The sequence below is a fragment of the Notechis scutatus genome, chromosome 10 (assembly GCF_049901735.1).
Source record: "Notechis scutatus isolate UNSWTSFEM ecotype Mainland chromosome 10, rNotScu1.2, whole genome shotgun sequence".
NCBI lineage: Eukaryota > Metazoa > Chordata > Lepidosauria > Squamata > Elapidae > Notechis > Notechis scutatus.
Window position 1 is genome coordinate 1,494,630 of NC_142018.1, and position 15,055 is coordinate 1,509,684.

The window sequence follows — 15,055 nt, forward strand, 5'->3', positions numbered from 1 at the left end:
GGGTCCGTGATACCATCAGACTCGGCCTCACGCCTCAATTCAAGAGCGCCCCTGACTTCTTTCTGCGTCCCCCTCAAGGGACCCCATCAACGCAACCTAATGGATTCAGCAATCCATCATCTTCTCCAAATACAGGCCATTCAACCTGCCCCACCTCCCAGCGGGGCAGGGGTTCTACTCCCACCTTTTGTAGTCCCCAAATCCTCCGGAGGATGGAGGGCCATCTTGGACCTTAAACGCCTTAACCGTCTATCTGGTCTATCGCAGGTTCAAGATGCACACCCTGCAGTCCATCCTCCTCAGCATCCGCCAAGGGGACTGGCTATCCTCCATAGACCTCTCCGAGGCCTACCTCCACATTCCAATCCGACCCTCCCATTTCAAATTCCTCAGGTTCTGCTACAACCACCGCCACTTCCAATATGTCGCCCTTCCCTTTGTTAGCCTCTGCCCCGAGGACCTTCACTAAAGTCCTCGCGGCCCTGGCGGCTCATCTCAGGAATCTCCCGTCCGCCTCCATTGCTACCTGGATGACATCCTCATCCTCTCTCCCTCCAGACCCCAAGCAGAGAGGGACATCAGGGTTACTATCTCGGCCCTCCAAGACCATGGTTTCCTAGTTAATTGGCAAAAGAGCCAACTATCCCCATCTACAAGGATCTCCCACTTGGGGCTGTCATTGACTCAGTGCAGGGTAAGGTGTTCTCTCCCCGAGAGATTCCTTAGTATCCAGGAAGCCGTCAGGCATATCAGACGCTCCAGGAAGGTTACAATTTTAGAATTGTCCAAATTACTGGGTAAAATGGTTTCTTGTATCTCCATTGTTCCATGGGCCCGCTTTACACGCTAGACCCCTACAATGGTTCCTGCTCCCATTCCAGCGGACCGGCAGAAGCACCTCAAAGGCCACAGTCAAGGTACCTCCAAAAGTCCTTACATCTCTCCTCTGGTGGACCAGCCCCACCATCAACAAGGGTCACTTCATCAAGGAGCCCCACCGCCTCACCCTTACCACAGATGCCAGCCTGTCCGGATGGGGCGCCACATCCTCTCGCTCTCAACTCAGGGCACATGGTCTCAGGTAGAACGGGGTGCAGTATAAACTGGCTGGAGCCCACGCCATCTTCCTGGCCCTGCGCAGTTTCTCCCCAAGTACGCGGGCGGCATGTCCTCATACTCACGGACAACGCCACCGCCAAGGCTCACGCCAACCGTCAGGGGGCACACAGTCCATCCGCTTGATGAGGGAGGCCGAACGCCTCTGCCGTTGGGCAGAGCGCAATCTCCTCTCCTCAGAGCCGAACACATCTCAGGGGACTCAAACACCCAAGCGGATTGGCTAAGCAGGACCACGGTGGACCAGTCCGAATGGCGCATCCACCCGTCACTATTCAGGGAAGCGACCAGAATGTTCGGTCTCCCGCTAGTAGACCTCTTCGCCTCCCCACTCAACACGCAACTCCCCAGGTTTTTCTCCAGGTACCCTCCCACGGGCCGAGAATCACGACGCCCTCCGTTGCCCCTGGCCCACAGGGCCTCTATGCCTTCCCGCCTCTAGCCCTGGTTCCCAGAGTTCTCCAGAAGCTCATCTCCGAGAGGGCAGAGCTGATTCTAGTAGCACCCTTCTGGCCCAGGCGCCCTGGTTTGCGGACCTCCGCAACTTATCGGTGGCCCCTCCCTGGAGAATCCCCACCAGGATATCCCTCTCCCAGGGGCCCCTTCAACACCCAGACCCTCAGTGGCTCCAGTTAGCCGTTTGGAGGTTGAGCGGGAACGCTAAGGAAAGAACGGTTTTCCACCAAGTTATTGAGACCATTTTAGCGCCAGGCGGCCTTCAACAACCCGCATATACAACGCCACTTGGAAGGGATTCTGCGAGTGGTGTCATGGTCTCCAGATCAACCCGCTGTCACCTTCCATAGCTCAGGTCTTGGAGTTCTCCAAGAGGGCCTGAGGAAAGGGCTTTCCTCAACACCCTAAGGCCAGGTCGCAGCGCTATCCACAGTCATTGACTGTGATAACCTGGGTTCCCTTTCCCACCACCCCGTATTCGGGCATATTTCCTCAGGGGGCCACCAACCTGTGTCCCCAACCATACACCGACACCCTACCTGGGACCTTAACAAGGTCCTGGTGTCTCTGACTAAGCAACCCTTTGAGCCTCTCAGGGAAGCCTCTCTCCAATTCCTCACATTCAAAGTGGTATTCCTGGTAGCTATTACTTCGCCCGCTGCATATCGGAGTTAGCAGCCTTGTCGGTAAGGAAGGACCTTGCATATTTCATGCCGATAGGGTGGTCCTCCCGACCGGACCCTACCTTCCTGCCCAAGGTTAACTCGACCTTTCACAGGGCTCAAGAACTCATACTCCCGAACTTCTGTCCCAATCCCTCGCGGGAAAGGGAGAAGCTTTGGCACTCACTGGACGTAAGACGGGCCCTACGATTTACATTAAGCGTACCCAACCCTTCCGGAGGTCAGAATCTCTCTTCCTTTCCTTCCAGCCCAAATCCTTAGGCCACAAAGTGTCTCCGCCAACCATCGGCCGCTGGATTAGGGCTACCATTTCCAAGGCTTATTTGTCCCAGGCACTGCCGGTACCCAGGGGGATCACAGCACACTCCACCAGAAGTGCAGCCACCTCGGCGGCTTGGGCCACCCAGGCTCCAATTTCTGATATTTGTCGGGCAGCCACTTGGGCATCCCCCTCCTTTCATTAGACACTATAAGATTGACACCTTGCCTCGGCGGAGGCTTCGCTTGGTAGGCGAGTCCTCCAGCGAGTCTTCAGGGAACCTCGGAGATTGCAGGACCAGACGGGGTCCCTCCTAGGACAGCCAAGCTTTGTATGTCCCACTCTGATGATCCGAACGGCTCTCAGGAGAATGGGCGTTGGTTCTTACCTGACACGCCATTTCTCTGGAGCCGTGAGGATCATCCAGCCCCACCCTTTAATTGCCGTCTGGTGGGGCCTTGTTTCGCCAATGACCTATTTAGCATAGGGAGAGCAGAGCAACGTCCTTCTCTTCATCTTCGCTCTTCACGCAAACTGGGGAACGCAAGAGAGCCACGTGATGGAGGGCGGAGCGTTCTCAGTGATTGAGCTCAGCCATCAACGACGAGACTGAAGCACCTCCCACTCTCTGGATGATCCTCACGGCTCCAGAGAAATGGCGTGTCAGGTAAGAACCAACGCCCATTTTCATCCAATATTTTTTAGCTTTGGGGCATGTCCACCACATATGGTGATATGAACCAAGTATCTGATTACACTTCCAACATTTAGCAGACCTCTTTAAACATTTTTGCCAATCTTGTGGGTGAAAAGTGCCTTCTGTAAAATATTTTATGTACATTTTCTTTGACATAGTTGACATAGATAATTTAACATTTCTATCCCATAATTTCTGCCATTTGTCCAGTTCTATTGCATATTCAAATTTTTTAGCCCAAACTATCATTGTCTCTTTTACTTGTTCACTTTCCAGTTTGTTACTTAATAAATATATATTTTCTTTATTAATTTTTCATCCGTTCCAGTTAATATCTAGTTCAATTCTGTTAATTCTTTATTAAAACATTTTAGTGTCTTTCTCATATCGAGATTGTATCTGCATTTGTGGCCACCATGCTATACCCATCCCTTTACTATTGAGTTCTTGCTTAGTTTTTAATTCCCTCTTTTCATTCAAAATGTCTTTATATCTTATATTAATGGCATTAGGATGTATCAATACTTCCATTGTGGAAAGCCAGACTGGTATTTTCAGATAATGTTGTTCTTTAATTTTTACCCATACTGATAGCAATGCATTTTTAATATAGTCTTTGGAAATAGCTATGTTTCTTATACTTCCCATACACTTAGAAAGCATGCCAACCTAATTGAAGATTATATCCTTCTAAAGTTAATAGTCTTTTATGCCCCAAATTTATCCATTCTTTCACCCATGTAAGTATCGAGGCCTGATAATATAATTCCCAATCTGGTTACCCAAAGCCCCCTCTTTTTTTTAGAATCTTGCAACATTTTCAGACTTAATCTTGCTTTTTTCCCTAAGCAAATATATCTTAATATTATTTTATTTAATTCTTCAAAATATTTTCCCATTTGATTGGTATTGTTTGGAATAAATATAATAATCTTGGTAAAATATTCATTTTTATAGTAGCTATTCTTTCCGCCACCAACAATTGCGAATTTTTCTATTTCTCCAAATCTAATTTGATTTATTGCATCAGTTTCATATAATTATCCTCTTTAATCGTTACACATTTTGCTGTTAGTTGTATCCCTAAGAACTTTATTTTCTTAACTATTTATATATCAATTTTTTACATCAGCACTCTTTTCTATGTATTTGTAAGATTGTTAATCTTAATATTTTTGTCTTTTCTTGTTTATTTTCAATCCTGCAACTTCCCCATAGTCTTCTATCTTTTTAATTAATTTTGGTCCAGTTTCTAGTGGGACTTCTAATATAAACACCAAATCATCAGCAAAGGCCTGTAACTTGTATTTCTCTTTTTAAATTTCCATTCCTTTTATCTCTTCATCTTGTCTAATGTTTCTAGTTAACACTCCAAGGTCAATATAAATAGTAGAGGGAATAGTGGACATCCCTGTCTTGTGCCTTTTTTTTGTATAGAAATTCCGTCATGTCCCCATTTACCAACACCGTATCTGATTGTGATATATTGCTTTAATCATATTAATCTCTCCCCAAAGTCCATGCATTTTAATTGTAATAACATAAATTGCCAATTAACGTTATCAAATGCTTTCTGTGCATCTAGGAAAACCAATGCCATTTGTCTTCCAGGATTCCATAATAGTCCAATGTCTTTAAAATCATTCTCATATTGTTTTTAATCTGCCTCTTTGGCAAAAATCCATTCTGATCTGCATGTATACATTCATTCAAAATCCTTTTTAATCTCTCTGCTATTATTAAAGCATATATTTTGTAGTCCGCATTCAGTAAGGATATTGGCCTACAATTCTTTATCTGTATTAAATTTGAGTAATCTTTCGGTATAAGAGTAATATTTGCATGAATTTGGTATTTTCCTTTCTAGCAGAACTTCCAACATAACTGGGCCTAATGTATCTTGTAATTGTTTATAAAATTATGTCGGTAGCCCATCGAGCCCTGGCGTTTAATTATTCTTTTGTCTCTTAATTGCTTCTGTCAATTCCATCATAGTTATTCATTCATTCAGCATGACTTTAACAGTTTCAGATACTTTTAGGAAATTTAGATTGTTCCAAGTATTGTTGTATTCTGTTTTCAGGGATTTTCTCCTGATCATACAGTTTCCCATAATACTCTTGAATTATTTTTTTTATCCTCATTTTGATAATAAAGGATCCCTTTCTCATCTATTAGTCAATGTATCAGGTTCCCCCCCCCCCCCTTCAGTTTATATGCCAATCATCTTCCTGGTTTATTCGCATTTTCAAAAAAGTTTTGTTTTACACTTTTGATTTTTTGTGCCAATTCTTTTTCTAATAGGTTCATTTTATGCTATTTGATTTTTCAACTTCTTTTTTGTGGTTCTTTCTGTAGTCCTAATTCTAATCTTTTATGTTCTTCTAACATATTTTATTTTGTTTCTTCTTGTTGTTTTTCTTTCCCATGTAAGTTATGACTAATCCCCCGGTATACACTTTACAGTTTGCAAAGAAGTCTCTTCTTTCCTGTTCTCTTTAAAGAAAAAGTCCAGTTCTTTTTCCATACTTTGTATAAATTCCTTATCTTGCAGTATTTCTTGGTTCAATGTCCATCTCAATTTTCTTTTTTTTCCCCTTTCCTTACAACTTTTACTGGATTATGATCTGTGTATTCTAAATATTTCGTCTATTCCAGCGAGGATTTCCTGCTTGCTTACCTCCAGTGCATCTGACATTTTTTCAGGAATGTCTTCCCCCTTTTCCTCAATATTCTGAAACCTCAAAAAGTATTCTGCATCTCCAATCATTTCTGCTCATGATTTTTCCAAATTAACTGCTGTGTTTTTAAAAATAAACCTGGCATTAATGCCTCAATTGCAATTGTATTAGTTAAAGCATTCCAGCTCAGCAGCTTCCTGATTGCTGCTTTAGCAATATTTTACAAGTAGTCCTCCATTTACAATAGTTCATTTAGTGACTGTTTTGAAGTTACAATGGCACTGAAAAAAAGTGATTGACTGTTTTTCACACTTACAACCTTTGCAACATCCCCATTGTCATGTGATCACAATTCGGATGCTTGGCAACTGATTCATATTGATGACCGTTGCAGTGTCCTGGGGTCATGTGTTTCCCTTTTGCGACCTTCTGATAAGCAAATTCAGTGGGGAAGACAGATTCACTTAACAATAATGGTACTAACCTAACAACTGCAGTGATTCACTTAACAATTGTAGCGAGAAATGGGGCAAAACTCATTTAACAAATGTCTCACATAGCAAAACAAATTTTGGGCTCAATTGTGGTTGTACGTTAAGGACTTACCTTTATACACCAAAAGCAGGTTGAACACTGAACATGCTTTGGAAAGCATCCACTATTGTTCCATTTAACCTACCAATCCATAAAATTGTGATCATCTGTTTGTACCAAATTGAAAGTTGGACATTCACAGCACTAGACTGAAGTGTTGAAGTCTAGTTGGTAGTTCAGTATGTTGCCCGCACTCACCCAGTGTGTGTGAACCCTAAGTAACACCCATGATTAACTGAACAAATCCTTACTGAAACACGAAAGTGAATTTCTGTGGAGATTCTCAGCTATCCAGGTCATGGTTGTCCCAAAGGTGCTTTTTCAAAAGGCAACTGGACTTTCTTGGTTTTTCCTTGAAGGCGTTTCGCTTCACATCCAAGAAGCTTCTTCAGTTCTGAAGTGTACAGTATGAATGCTAGACTGGACATTGATCAGCTTTGGTCAATGGACATGCTCCTGTCTCCTTTCCCTGCTTCCATTTTATAGACGGAACTGGGGAGTGACCCAATGCAGCACACACCAATGCAACTGACGTTTGTGACATCTGAACTTCAACCTGTATCATTTTCACCTCTAAGCTTTTCTTGAGTTTGGTAGTGAGAGGCTTCCTTATTGTTTTTCTTTTCTTTCCATGATTCTGGATTAAGAAAAAAAGTTAAAGTCTTCCAAAACCAAGACGAAACAAAGCTGCTTGAGATTGTTCCATCACCATATTTCATTACAGTGGCTGAAGCTTCTCAGAGATTGCCTAGATGCGCCTTGCTGGGCCAGTCCTCACCTTTTGCATCTGTAAGTACATCAATAGAGTGGATCTGGGGCCACAAGGTGGCTTTTGTGGTTCTGGGGCAGAGGAAAGTGGCAGGAAGGCAAGTTTTGAATCTCCTCATTTTGGTTTTCATTGTTTCAAGACCCAAATTAAAATCTGGAAGATCTTAGAAAGAGGCTTGTTTCTCAGAGTCCATCAGCAGAGTTTCGCTCAATCAGTACTTCACTTTTTTTTTTTCAGTCATTGAGCCAATAAGAAAGGTTCAGAAAGTGCCAGAACCTAGCAATGCTAAATATTCATTTTGCAAGAATGTTCTTGAACACAGGTAGTCGACTTACAACCACTCATTTAAAGTTAAAATGGTGCTGAAAAATGTGACATATGACTGTTTTCCTCATGACCATTGCAAGGTCACGTGATAAAAATTTGGCTGCTTGGCAACTGACTCAAATTTATGATTATTGCAATGTCCTGGGGTCATGTGATAATCTTTTGTGACCTTTTGACAAGCAAAGTCAATGGGGAAGACAGATTCATTTAACAATCATGGTACTAATCTGCAGTGATTCATTTAACAATTGTGGCAAAAAATGTCATAAAATGGGGCAAAACTCACTTAAAATCTGCCTTGTCTAGTAACAGAAATATTGGACTCAATGGTGGCCATACATCGAGGACTACCTGTATGGATTTCTGACTGGTAACGGGTCAGGAAGCACAGATGACCAGTGCAAGGAACTCCCTTTAAGATAGTAATAATTGAGTTTCCCTTTCTTTGTGAACTGCATATTAGCAGTTAGTCCTCGACTTTCTACAGTTCATTAAGTGATTGTTGAAAGTTACAACAGCACTGAAAAAAGTGACTTATGACCATTTTTCACACTTTACAACCATTGCAGCATCCCCATAGTCACATGACCAAAATTTGGCTGCATGGCATATTTGTGACAGTTGCTGTGTCCTGGGGTCACCCGTGATCCCCTTTTGCGACCTTCTGACAACCAAAGTCAATGGGGAAGTCAGATTCAGTTAACAACCATGTTACTAACTTAACACATGAAATGATTCACTTAACAGTTGTGGCAAGAATGGTCGTAAAATAGGGCAAAACCCACTGAACAACTGTTTGACTTGTCACCCTAAATTGTGGTTGTAATTCGAGGACTACCTGTACAAATCTGATTTTGTTTGCCAGTATCCTGTTGAGTATGGAGCCCCCATTGCCAGCTGAGGCTCAGGAGAAGCTCCTCTACCTGACCTCTATTTACACCCAAGAAGATGGTGCTTTTCCCACTTCTGGTTCTACACGGGACGTTTGCAAGCAGCCCATTTACACTGTGGAGAGCTTGCTGAAGGTCAATGTTGCTGCTGCTGCTTCTGCCCACGAATTATTGAAGAGAACATGGCGGACAGAGGTGTTGCCAGGAACGGTGAAAGAGAAAGGACTGGAAGAGGAGGAGGAGGAAGAAGAGATGTACACCCAGTCACCGTCACAGCAAGAACCTTTTTTCCTGGAAGACCCAGCAGCTTTGGCTGAAAAAAGAAAAGCTCTTCAGGGGGCAGTCTGGCAAGTCGGCTCAGGTAAAACCTGGCTTCTAATCCATTGGGAGTTAGCATGTTTGGCATGTTAAGGGCAAAAAATGGGCCCGAGTGCTGCTTAGTCCATCCCTGAAAGTCTTGTATAAATAATTCTGTGGTTGGAAGGAGCAAAAATGGAGGAATGCCAAAGGGGAGGAGGAAAGGAACATAGAGCTTAGATAAACTATGCCCCGTAATAATTGCCTTTGATTAATGGGATATCCCTTTTAAGAGCATCTGTCTATAGTCGAGAGCAATCATATGCAGTTCACGGGCTCCCTCTGGGCCTGGACACCTAGTAATATGGCCTCACAAGATGTTCTAAAAATATAAAAAATAAAGTAAGATTGTTATATTATGTAATATGTATATAATATATATTAACTATAATATCTATTTTATATGCGGCTCAAGACAATTTCTCTTTACTCAGCGTGGCCCAGGCAAACCAAAAGGTAGGACACGCTGTGGGGGGGGGGGAGATGAGCCCTTTCTGAGCTCAGGAATTCTGGGAGTTGAACTTCTCATAAAGTCAGAAAGGGACCATCGTTCCCCACCTCTGGTCTAGAGGAAGAGGCCATATGTCTCCAAAGGTTGATCTCTGGTGTTTCCATGTAATATGTGTAACTTACCTAAAACCTTGGAGATCTGCTGCTCAGAAAAAAACAAAATAAAGGTGGGAGCTTCTGAACATTGCTAAACCACAAATCACCATTATTATTTGAACTGAACAAAATAAATCATAACTGGTGTGAAGTTAGATGGGAATAGGGTTGTGCATTCTTAGGAGGTAAAGTAACATGGGTAAGTAAGCTTTCTTTCTTTTTCTTTCTTTCCTTTTTCCTTCCTTCCTTCCCTCTTTCTCTCTTTCTTTTCTTTCTCTCTCCTTTCTCTCTTTTCCTACAAGGGATAAGACCCTGCCCATCCTCTAAGACGGGTTTCAAACTCAAGGCCCACTGGCTGGATCCAGCCTGCGGGGTGCTTAGATCTGGCCCGCGGGGCCAACCTGTGAGGAAAGGAAAAAAGAAACCTTGCCCAAGGACTGGCCTGTGGTGCCTCTGCTAGCGAAAATGAGGCACAGGCCATGCCCTGTTTTTAGCTGGGACGTCCTCCTGCAAAATCCTGCAGCAACCACAATTCCCTCCCTGATCTGCTTTCTAGCTCTGTTCTCCAGCGTGCAGGGCAACAACAGAAGACCGTGGGACTACCAGTAAAAAAATAATAATCAATCAGATCTTCTAACTTCGCGAGATCTTTTTACCCAATAAGTTAGAAGGTCTGATTGCACTTTTTTTAAAACATGATCTTCTTTTGTTGCCCTGCACTCAGGCAATTGTGGAAAGCAGGTTAGTGAGGGAATTGTGGTTGCTCCAAGATGGGGTGAGGATTTTACATTTTGATTGTTCTGGGGAGGGGTTGGAGTGAGGATTTTGCATTATGATTGCTCATAAATGAGTAAGAACCAATAAAAGAGGAATGGAAAAGGCCATATTTGTAGATCAGCATTTCTCAGTCTTGGCAAATTTAAGACTTAATGCTGCCTTGGTAATTCTGGCATTTGAAGTCCATGCACCTAAAAGTTGCCAAAATTAAGAAGGATGGGTCTAGACTTTTAGGATTTTCCATTCCTGTTTTATTTAGAGTTTGGTGCAATTAAATAAATCAGTTGTGGTTTCCTTAATAAATAGTGATTAAAGCAATATGAACCATTACTGGACTTTTTGTGAGAAACTGAAATTAAAAGTTGATCTGGGTTTTGATAATTAGATATGGGATTATGAAAATAATACCGTGTTTCTCCAACAATACGGCCTCCACCAATAGGAAGCCCCAGCATGATTTATTGGCATAAAATCAAATTAAGCCCCTCCCCCCAAATTAAGGCCCATATTAAACATGCGAAATGGGGGGGGGGAATGGCGGGGGGGGGGCTTGCCATTAGGAAGTACTTTGTTGCATGCCCGGATATGGTGCTGCCTGCGTTGGTGGAGCACTTCATATCGGGAGACCTTCTGCCACCGTTAATTTCCCTTCTCCCTTGCTGCCGTAGCGTTACAGCAACGCCGTGACGTTTGGTGCAGCCACGTGCAGCCAGTCAGGGCTCCTCCCTGCAACCGGAGCCCTGAGGAGACACTGGCTTCAGGCGCTCCTGTGGCCGCCTTCCTTTGCCTTCGAAGGTAAAGTGAATTATTTTAAAACCTCCGCTCATCCCATCAGGGCCGCGCCGGAGCCAGTGCGAGCTGGGCAGAGCCGGGAAAGCAAGCCGGGGTGTTTCCTGGTTCTGCCCAGCCCATACGGCTCTGCCGCGCCCTGGCGGGATGAGCGGAGGTTTTAAAATAATTCACTTTACCTTCAAGGCAAAGGGAAGGCGGCCACAGGAGCGCCTGAAGCCAAGTATACCAACAACAAAAGGCAAATCCTCAAGGTGGACTGGAGGGAGGTGGCTACGTGCCCCCGGGCTGCTTCAATGCAAGGTCCTGACTTGCAGCATCCTGCCGTTGCCGCGCGTCCTTTCGCCGCCGCCTCCCTCTCCGACTGCGAAACTCGTGTGCTTCGCCAAACGCTCCGAGCGAGGCGAGCTCTTTCATACATAGAGAGGGAAAGACGCCGACGTGCTCCGAGAGGGAGAAGGGAAATTAACGGTGGCGGAAGGTCTCCGAACATCCAAGCTGTCGCCGCCCGCCCACCCGAGGATGCAAGGGGGGAAATTAAGTCACCCCAAAAGACGGCCTAGCCGGTTTTTCGGGGTCAAAAAAATAAGGCCCGGCCTTATTATGTGAGAAACATGGATAATCGTCATTCATCATTCAGGCTTGTGTCTTCAGCTCTGTGCTTCTCAGAGTGATTCTGAGAAGCACAGAGCCGAAGACACAAGCCTGAAGATGATGAATGAGACTTCATCAAGTTGCCTAGATACTTCCAATCTTACGCGGGAGAAAACCCGAATAACCAAAGATCGATCTCTATCTATCTATCTATCTATCATCTATCTATGGCATTCAGCTTTGTTTGTATTTCCGCACATGTGTTTTTGTTGCAGTAACGTTAGCAGAATCTCATCTGCCATCATCAGGCTTGTATAGCAGTCATTCAGAGTCAGACTTTACAGTGGTTTCAGATTTAAATTTCGGGACAGCCTATTGCTGTGCCAGAATGGTTTTTTCTTCTGGCACAACAATAGGCTGCCCCAAATTTAAATCTGAAACCACTGTAAAAGTCTGACTCACAGATGAACACTATACAGAAGCCTGATGATGGCAGATGAGATTCTGTCGAAACGTTGCTACAACTTTAAAAGCACAACTACAATGACGTGGGAAAATACCCAAACAAAGCTGAATGCCATAAATGTAAGTACCCGCGAAAACTTAAGAAAACAAATACACACACACACACTTACTTACTTATATCTGTACCAAAGAAACTTGGAATTCATTCTTTTTTGGTTTTCCTTCTTTTCCTCTTTCTTTCTTACACTTTCTCTCTTTTTCTTTCCTGAGCCTTTTCTTTTTTCAAATCTGGTTTTTATTTGTTTATCCCTTAGCTTTGCGTTTTTTTGATGTATGAGGATCAAATGCTCAGCCATTATAATTCTACATTCCTTATTTACAGAAATCATATCAAAATTTAGAATGAAATCCACTGGGAGCCATCTCGTATGAGGCTGGGTCTGAGTCCCTCTAATCAAAAAGTGTTTATCAATAGAAAAGAATATTTGTAGCTCAGGGTTGAACTGTGGGGTCCTTGGTGCTCTCTAAGCTTGATGGTTTTCTTGCAGATGTTTTATTACCAAACTGGGTAACATCGTAAGTATTAGAAGGGAGTGGAGTTTGCTCTTATTTTCATATACTAGTAGCTTACCCTGTCAGTTGCTTCACAAACAATGTTTTGATTGGTGCCAGGTCTCTACAGCCTCTGGCAGAGAAAGGCCCTCCCTCAAATGTTCTTTAAAATACAGAGTTTCCCAGCATTCCTTTAGGAACCTCCAACATACAAACTGTGGTTACTCATCCTAAAATGAATCCTCTTTACTTGGAGCTTCAAAATTTGCTGTTTGCTGGGAAGGGTGTAACTAAAAGTCAGTCTACATTTGATTTTGAGGATATTTCTTCATAACCAAACAGAAGTGTATTTTCTGTGCAGTTCACACCCTTTGCTTGCTGGATCTGGATGTCACAAAGCAAAGCCCACATTTTGTAATTAACCCCTGTGCCACGTTTTGGCTGGCAGAGTGCTGTCACGCCCACCCTGGCCATGCCCCCCGGCCACGCCTCCCCGGCCCTCCAAGGTCAATCACAACCCTGATGCAGCCCTCAATGAAATAAAGTTTGACACACCTGCTCCAAGATATCTAAGTTACTATTGGACAAAGGGAGCTTGGGGGTGTGGAATTGATAACTTCATATTGTTATATCTCTCAGGCAGTTAGACGTTTAGGTTTCCCAGGTGGTGAACAGCCTGCTGTTGATAACCCATGCTTCTAACAATATGTAGAAAACCTATCCGTTCAGGCCTATCCCCAATTAGATTACCTGTAGGACCTCCTTTTTCCAACTGTCTCTGCTTTTTCTGTAATATCCAGCAGAGTTGGCATGGTTTATCTCTCAAATAAGTCGCCTAGTGGGACCCAGGGGGGACCCCAGCTTCTCTGCTGAGGACCTGTCATATGGAACATCATGTTCGGATGGCTGTGACTCCGTCTGTCCTTCCAACTAGGCCACACCATGGATTAGATTGAAAAGGTTTGGTTCCAAGATGGGACCGTTTCAGAAAGCCAACCTTCCTCAATTTCCAATGGTATCAGAGCATTCTGAGAGTTGAAGTTCACAGGTCTAAAAGTTGCCAAGATTGGACACTCCTGCTGTAGATTGTCCCCTTTTGGCTCAGTGCAGTGTTTGAACTCAGCTCCTATGACTTCCTGAGTGAGCTCTATCCATCATTGGCTATGCTTGATCTTGCTAAGCTCCATCCATTCCCTCCTCCCCTCCCCCACAGATGAACTGAAATGGAGAAATTTTCCTCTGGGAAAACTACCTGGCCAAACGGATGATCCCGATACCCTGTTAGTGGATAACTATACCATGATGTCGGCTCTTGACCAACTGGAGAATGGAGACAGGAAATATTCCCCCAACAATGTGTGAGTATTTCCCTAGAGATTGGGGAAATTTCTATTGTTGGAGAAGAGTTAATGTTACACCTCATGGAAAAAGGAAGAGGGAGGCTAGTCCAGTCTTAGTAAGGATTAATGAGGAAGGCTTTGGGGTGGTTGGCCTCTCTTGCCTGCTCCTCTCAATTTGAGATGCCTCTAAGGGCTACTATTAAAATAAAAAGGGAAAAATATAATTATGTTCTGAGCTCCTCGGTTAGAAGTTCAGATAGTTCTTGACTTACAATGGTTCATTTAGTGACCCTTCAAAGTTACAATAGCACTGAAAAAGTGACTTATGACCCCTTTTCATACTTTGCCCATTGCAGTATCCCCATGGTCACATGATCAAAATCCAGACACTTGGCAATTGACGCATATTTATTACAATTGCAGTATCACAAGGTTATGTAATTACCTTTTGAGACTTTCTGACAAGCAAAGTCAATGGAGAAGTCAGATTCACAACAACTGTGTTACTAACTTAAGAACTGCAGTGATTCACTTAACAATTGTGGCAAGAAAGGTCATAAAATGGAGCAAAACTTACTTAACAAATGTCTCTTAGCAACAGAAATTTTGGGCTCTGTTGTGATTGTAAGTCGAGGACTACCTGTTTAAGCCTAAATGCTATTGCTATATATAGATATAAAGGAATTTTCTCTGAACTGGTTTCAGATGAGATTCTGTTTGTTCTGTTTGTCTTCTTTCCGTTCACTGTCATCTGCTTTGAGGTTTTATTTGAATCCTTAGCAGCATTTGCTCTCGCAAACAAGCAGAAGCGCACTTGCCTCATGGTGGAAGTATGGCTTGTAAGAAAAGGAGGTTATTCTGACTTGGAAATCATGCTCAGAGAGCAGATTTCCTTCTGAGCGGGCGGGGCTGTGTGTGTCTCCTGTCAGGTATTCTTAGTCCTGGAGTTTGCACCTGTTGCTGAAGGGCAGAGACAGAAACGGACGGGTTTGCGTCTGTTTTCCCTGTCGGCTTTCACAAGCCATAGAGGAAGAACTTGATCGGCGTACATGATGCATCTGCTTTCTGGGAGAAATTGATGTTGGACAGCGAAATTTTTAGAA

General features: G+C 43.7%; 1 protein-coding gene across 1 annotated transcript in view; it reads left to right on the forward strand.

Moving 5' to 3' along the window:
• LAS1L (LAS1 like ribosome biogenesis factor) overlaps positions 1 to 15,055 on the forward strand; it is a 40,657-nt gene that overhangs the window by 22,928 nt on the left and 2,674 nt on the right. Inside the window, exons 11-13 of the mRNA XM_087971952.1 lie at positions 7,134 to 7,275; positions 8,448 to 8,833; positions 13,826 to 13,970. Of these exons, the coding sequence (XP_087828078.1) occupies positions 7,134 to 7,275; positions 8,448 to 8,833; positions 13,826 to 13,970 (673 nt within the window). The remainder of the gene's footprint in view (positions 1 to 7,133; positions 7,276 to 8,447; positions 8,834 to 13,825; positions 13,971 to 15,055) is intronic.